The sequence below is a fragment of the Leuciscus leuciscus genome (genome assembly GCF_965113295.1).
Source record: "Leuciscus leuciscus genome assembly, chromosome: 19".
NCBI lineage: Eukaryota > Metazoa > Chordata > Actinopteri > Cypriniformes > Leuciscidae > Leuciscus > Leuciscus leuciscus.
The window spans coordinates 24,304,739-24,312,250 of NC_138743.1; the positions used below are offsets into that span (position 1 = coordinate 24,304,739).

At 36.8% G+C, this 7,512-nt stretch overlaps 1 protein-coding gene across 1 annotated transcript; it reads right to left on the bottom strand.

Moving 5' to 3' along the window:
- Positions 1 to 2,469: 2,469 nt before the first annotated feature.
- On the bottom strand, positions 2,470 to 7,495 carry ttr (transthyretin (prealbumin, amyloidosis type I)). Its single transcript, XM_082146542.1, has 5 exons — positions 7,426 to 7,495; positions 6,319 to 6,478; positions 4,174 to 4,313; positions 3,438 to 3,573; positions 2,470 to 2,932 (listed from the first exon to the last, which is right to left on the bottom strand). Exons 2-5 carry the CDS (start codon positions 6,382 to 6,384, stop codon positions 2,825 to 2,827), a joined length of 450 nt encoding a protein of 149 aa, XP_082002668.1. The 5' UTR covers positions 6,385 to 6,478; positions 7,426 to 7,495; the 3' UTR covers positions 2,470 to 2,824.
- Positions 7,496 to 7,512: the final 17 nt, after the last annotated feature.

Consider the following 7,512-nt stretch of genomic DNA (forward strand, 5'->3'; position numbering starts at 1 on the left):
ACACACACACACACACACACACACACACACATATATATATATATATATATATATATATATATACACACACACACACACACACACACACACACACACACACACACACACACACATATATATATATGTATATATATGTGTATGTGTATGTATGTATGTATGTATATATATACTGTGTGTGTGTGTGTGCATGTATATATATATGTATGTGTGTGTGTATATATGTATGTGTATATATATATATATATATATATATAACATTTATTTATTTATTTACCGATCGTTTCACTAGATAAAACCCTTATTTCTCGACTGGGATCGTGTAACGTTAGAGACTTTTAAGCTGCATTGAGATGGACATTTGAATCTTCAAACCATTGCCATTGAAGTCCATAATATGAAGAAAAATCCTGGAATGTTTTCCTCAAAAACCTTAATTTCTTTTCAACTGAAGAAAGAAAGACATGGATATCTTGGATGACATCGGGGTGAGTAAATTATCAGTGAACTAATCCTTTAAGTTGACATTGTTTAAAGGTTGTGACGCACCAAGCCGATGTCAAAGAACTTCCTCATACATCTGGGTTAACAAGCTGTGCTTGAAACACACCGCAAAGACTACAGTTGACTGCCAACTAGCATGTGCGTTCTGCATTTGCGTGCAAGGAAATAACTGTAGGCTATATAGACTGGTATCAATAATCTATATTGAGCAGTTGCTCATTATCATTTAAATCAGTGGTTCTCAACTCCAGTCCTCGGGACCCACTGCTCTGCACATTTTGTATGTCTCCCTTATTTAACACACCTGAACCAGATCATCAGCTCGTTAGGAGAGACTCCATGAACTGAACTGAGTGTGTCATTTAAGAGAGACATACAAAATGTGCAGAGCGTGGGTCCTGAGGACTGGAGTTGAGAACCACTGATTTAAATAGACATTCACCGAAACGGGTCGCTGTGAACAGAGCTGTTTTTGAGGAAGTAAAAAGGGTGTTGTTTTACACAACCATTGAAGAATTTTAAACAAAGTATATTACAAACTTTACATGAAGACCCTAAAGATTCATACCAACTTTTGGAAAATGGGCATCCGATGACCCCTTTAAGAGAATTCAAAACTTGGACTGCAGATAAACAAACTAAACGAAGCTTACCATTTCGAATATCAATCATGTTGATCACTCCCTCCATTCCATGCGGCTCATGTGATGAAAATAAATTGTTTAGCCTGTTACCATCAAAGTGGAGTTTTTCGTTCTTCATTCCTTTCATTCCTTGTCGCCTCTGGCTTGCTCACTGAGAGATTAAAACACTGTTGATTTTCTAATCTAGAAGCTTCCTGTTTATATTAAGTAATTTTTGACCCAAATCTTTACAATGATTTAAGTAATTTTCTTCCACTGTAAGGAACGTCATCATGTTATAGTAATTCTGCCTGAAATCAGAGATGTTAATTAAAACTTTCCCTGCATTTTTCAACATTGCCACTTAAATGACTTCTAATTAAATTTGTAAAATGTTAAACTCACATTAGACTCTCTCTGATAACTGGCTAGTTTTTACTTAAGACACCTGATCATATCTTCATTTATGCGTTCTGAGAATTGTTTACCCTTCTTAATGACAAACCAACCTTTTTCTAAATCCCTTACATTCTCCCAAGCATCTTTTCAACTACAACATCCAATCTTATTTAAATAAATATATATATTTTTTAAATCACTTACTCTTGCTTTGAACAAAACCAATATTTAAATTTCTTAAAGGGATAGTTCACAGTATCGTGTTTTTGTTCATCTTGATTTCTCATAACGTGCTTTTTCTGGTTAAGACGGAGTGAACTGCGGCGTCAGAGTCTCATGAACTCGCACGTCGTGCAGCCTTGCGCAGAAGACCTACGGCCAAGGTCAAGAATTTTGTTAACAAAATACATAAAATTACAGTTTGTTTTTCACAAAACCCTATCGTATACCCCTAGAGCACTTGGAATATATGGCACGTGTCATATGAGATCATTCTGCTTGATGCTGGTTGCTATTCACTGCCATCATATGGTCAAGCGCGAGTGGGACTTTTATTTATTTTTCTTTTGTGGTCCATAAAAGAATAAGGGCTTATGGCAGTTGACGAACACCAGGGTGAGTAAATTTTGACTTAATTTTCATTTTAGGGTGAACTATCCCTTTAATTGCCTTTGAATGCTCAGACATGTTCCACATGAGTCAATGTGGCACTGATATATGTGCTGTAACATGTATATAACACTATAAATACAATATAACTAGATCTTAAATACAGAGGATCCGTTGTGTGATCGTTTTATATTATCATATCGCCTGCCCTAAAATTTGCTCTATGGTATACAATACCAAGGCATTATTGACAAAACAGTACGACTTTCTGCAAAGCCGCGTTTGATGTGTATTGTGAAAAGTGCTATACAAATAAACTTGACCAAAGAGACTGCAACATAATACATGGTTTAAATTGAATTGAATACTTGCCAGACTCTAGATGATGCAATTGGTGTGCGTGATACAGAAAACAATGCTAATGTAACTCATGCTAATGAATAAGCGTTTTTGGACTTTAAGTGTGTGGAATATTCCTTGCATTATATTCACAAATATGCAAGCTAAGACGTCAGGAATCGAAATGGTAATCCAACTGTAACAGAAAAAATGTATAATAATAATTTTTAAAAATGTAGTTTAATCGCTTGTAATATTTCTCAACCTGGCATTACAAAAGGTGTTAATCTTGGACTCTGGATGTAAAGTAATTTCTCTGTTTAAGTTGATGTGGACCAACTCTCTGTGTGATGTCACTCATGTGCTTTGACGACCACAGCTGTTGTGGTGTACGAGAAGGGGCTCAGAAGAAGAGCCAGAGTGTAATGCCGATGCCCCTCCGCATGAGCCTCAAACACCACCTGCAAAAACACACAAGACCCACTGAGAAACACCTTCCAACACGAACACACCTGAAAGACAAAAGGGTCTTTACACGTGCGTATATCTGTCACTTCACTGACTCTTTATGTCAGTGTCTGTGTGCTCTGCATGTCTGTCCATGCATGCATGTGTTGTCCTTGAATGCTCTGTCCTCTTATCTAAAACTGGTCCATTTACTGTGTGTCTATAGAAAACAAGATATAGGTTCTTAAATATTTACCTCCCCACAGTTAATATAGCTCTTGGTTCACATCCAAGACAATCATTCAGGGTATTCATTTAAAGATATTTGCTGCACTATTAAACATAGTGTATGCAAATCTAGTTGGTAGCTCTTAAAAAGGATAATAAAAAAAATTATAGAGTAATCCCAAGTCGTCCTATAATGTTGTATCCTAATGGTGCCTTGATACAACAATAACCTATCACTTAGCAACCAATAAACACTCATGAATGTAGAAGTGTCATCACAGCCCTACTTACATCAGCCATCTGGTGGAATGGTGTGCGACCCTCTTCCTTCCAGTAGGCTTTAGTGTCAAACTCCACCCGATACACACCAGGAGTGAACTCCTGCTCAGTGATCAAGTTGTGCACCTCACCAGTCATATCCACTTTCCTGTGTAAGAGGAAGAACTTATTAACGATAATGACAGCAACAGGCAAGAGGAACCATGCGGATGTGACTAAAATGAAAATGTTGAGCGGAGTGAATAGAGCAGGCAAAACTTTCCTACAAAGACAAAATGCACTAACTTTGCCAACACTGGAACAAATTTTATTTTTGAATTGTCATTGAATTAAAAAATGGATCAAAATGTATATATTTTCACACTCTTTTCTTTACATCTTTTCTTTACACATGTTTGAAATGCATTGATAGCACGTCTTGAGTTATAATGTCAAGGACTTGATTTCCTCATTTGTAAGTTGCTTTGCATAAAAGCTCCTTTCTAAATGTATAAATGTAAAATGTGAATGTCAAAAAGGACATTGCTGAAGTCAAACTGAGCTCAAATAGAAGCAACATTCCTATTAAAAATTACTATGAATAGCAATCACATTTGTGAAAAGTTTCAGTCATCTGTCCGCTGGGTTCTAACTAGGTCAGATGAAATATTTAAAAATATTGATTAAATTATATTATATATAGTAGAAAAATTATTATTATGTACTAGAATTAGTATAATATAGAGCATGATGGTTAGTGTGATCTTACCCACTGGCAATCTTTTCCCATGTCCCCATTTGATCTTGGCGATACACAACCAGAGCTATATTTCCAGCGGGAATCCCCTTCACGGCATCCAGGACCTTTACCGTCAGGGGGCAGTGAGCATCTGAACCACCATGAAAACCCTGGAACACATTCAAAGCGGCTCATGATCAATATGCATTCAAATGCTCCTTAGTTTTTATGTCTAAGCATGGTGCTTAGTCTTTTTTTGTTCTGGTTTTAGGCCTGAAAACAGATTTTAGTGCTTCAGTTGATCTTGTCTTAAAGGAGAAGTTCACTTTTAAAAAAACTTTTGCTGATAATTTACTCACCCCCATGTCATCCAAGATGTCCATGTCTTTCTTTCTTCAGTCGAAAAGAAATTAAGGTTTTTGATGAAAACATTCCAGGATTTTTCCACATATTATGGATTCCATTGGGACCCAAACGGTTCAAGGTCCAAATGACAGTTTCATTGCCGCTTCAAAGGGCTTTAAACGATACCAGACGATGAATAAGGGTCTTATCTAGCGAAACGATCGGTCATTTCAAAAATAAAATAAAAAGTTGACGTTTTATAAGCACAAATGTTCGGCTTGCTCTGTTCTGTGATGCGCGTTCGTGACGTCACGTAATACGCAATTACGTTGAAAAGGTCACGCTTGAAAAATTGAAGAAAATGTTCTTTTTGGCTTTTTAATATTAAAACACTCAGGATGCGCACACGAAATGGGCATTTTAAACGATAAACTGACACAAATACATTTGAAAATGTTTATATGGTCCTCCTTCCGCACATTTGTAAACACATCAAACTTGACCTTTTCAACGTAATTGCGTATTACGTGACGTCACGAACGCGCATCACAGAACAGAGCAAGGCGAACATTTGTGCTTATAAAACGTCAACTTTTTATTTTATTTTTGAAATGACCGATCGTTTCGCTAGATAAGACCCTTATTCATCGTCTGGTATCGTTTAAAGCCCTTTGAAGCGGCAATGAAACTGTCATTTGGACCTTGAACCGTTTGGGTCCCAATGGAATCCATAATATGTGGAAAAATCCTGGAATGTTTTCATCAAAAACCTTAATTTCTTTTCGACTGAAGAAAGAAAGACATGGACATCTTGGATGACATGGGGGTGAGTAAATTATCAGCAAAAGTTTTTTCAAAAGTGAACTTCTCCTTTAAGATGAACCACTTGTTGTATTCATTTGTAAGTCGCTTTGGATAAAAGCGTCTGCTAAATGAATACAAGTAAAATGTAATGGAAGTCGATGTATCAGCTCAGAGCCGTTTGTTGGGTCAGTGACCACCTGGACGTACAGTTGTGTATATGTGTGTTTTCCAGGTATAGATTGTACTGCAGCACTATGGAAGAGTGCAGATAACCTTGCGATCTTTATGTTAGCCTGTCCAACAACAGAAAGTACCTTGTCTCACCCAGAAGGGGCCAACTTAGGAGACATTTTATCTTTCATGTACATTTCATAGATTTTGATGCAATGCCAAGTTAAATATAACTTAAAGGTGCTGTAAATTTCAGTCATTTCACTTCACAGCCTCTTTCCAAAATTACGCCCTCCAAAGACGTCAGCAGACCCGCCCGTTTTTTATTGGCTTGTCTTTCTTATTCTCAAGGAGAGCTTAAACCAGCACATTTAGCTGGAACAGAGCCTATGGCTGCCACAGACAGTTGTGACCTCTCATGTAGCAACTGTCAGATACTATGAGACATTTTACTAATAAATAAATACCATTTATGACTTATAATTAAGAGGGGGGTAACAGCGATACCATAAAAGAAAAAAATTTTGGTTCCCCCAAAAAACCTTTCAGTTTTTAAAAGTAAAATTTTTCTCTTCATATGAAGAACATCTTAATAATCTAAAGAACGTTTATTTTTTATTTTTTTTGGAAATCGGAAAGATTTAATGGATGTTAAAGGTCCTTTATTTTTAAGTGTTAGTGTTAGAACTCCATATAAGATATGATACGTGACATACAACATATGTAAGACTGCATACAATTTCACTCTCTCTTAGCACTGAGCTGGTCACTTTAATGATACTAAAATGTTATTTGAGTGCTAATTAAAAAAAACCAAAATGTGGACATTCTATAGACACAAGCAATTGAACTTACCACTGGAGCACATCTACAGAAGGCAAACAGAGATGGGAGAAGCACGCAAATCACTGCTTTAGCCATGTTAGAGCAAAACTGTGGGAGATAGCACCCAAAATGCCCTTTATACAGTTGCCGACCCTGTCATCAGGTGACCCGAGGGGGTGTCTGAGGCGCCCTGTTGACACAGTAAATAAACAGGGAAATGAGTAACTCCATACAATTTGGTTAATCCAGTGGAAACAATCAAGGGCATCAGCCCATATCTATTAAACAGCACCACTGTCCTTGGAGTTTGTGCATTTCATGAATGCTAATTCCCAAAGTTCCTCCATTCTGTATGAGATCTGATTCATTGTCTGTTTACTTTCTAAGGACCTTAGTTCAGGCTCACTGGTGAAATATTTCTGGCCAGCACAAATTTGAGGGTCTGAGCTATTATTGACATTTCAAAGAAAAGTGTACAGTTACCCCTTGAGAGGCGAGTGCACACTTGTTTTTCACATATTTTCATGAGTAGCTGTATTGCTCAAGGCATTGAATCTATCAGTGGAGAACAGCAGAATTCCTTTGCTTGTGAGCAGATTCATAACAAATTCACAACTGGCCCGTGGTTGGGTCATACAGAAGTCAATCGCATTGTTCTTTAAAACAAATTTAGGCAGCAAGGAAAAGGAAAAAACATGGGGAAGGAAACAAGGTAAAAAAAAACAAATCTAATTGGTGCCTTTGTATCTGCGAAATGCTGGCTTGTTGGTCTCATGCACAGAAAGTGCAACTTGATTGCACTGATGAAATCTGGATATGCACGGTTTAAAATGAATTGATTCACTAGAATGAACTGAACTTTCCAAAGCAATGAGAGAGAGAAACATTATTTAATCAGTTCACTAAGATGAATAAGACTTTCCACCGCGACATATGAGGACCTATAGGGCTATGTAATTTACTTTCTAGCGTTATTTTTTTTTTACATTTCTATAGCGCTTTATACAATACAGATTGTTTCAAAGCAGAAAAAGATACATAGTCTACATTCATTTTAAAAGATACACAAAGATACATATTTTTTGGAAGTCATTTAAGTTAAAAAAGTGTTTGTGTCAGGAATAAGTGCCAACTTACTTTGAAAGGGCAGGATGCTTCTGGACTGCCAGATTTTTTTCTCAATACTTCCTGATACAAAATGATACCACATGAACATGATAGATG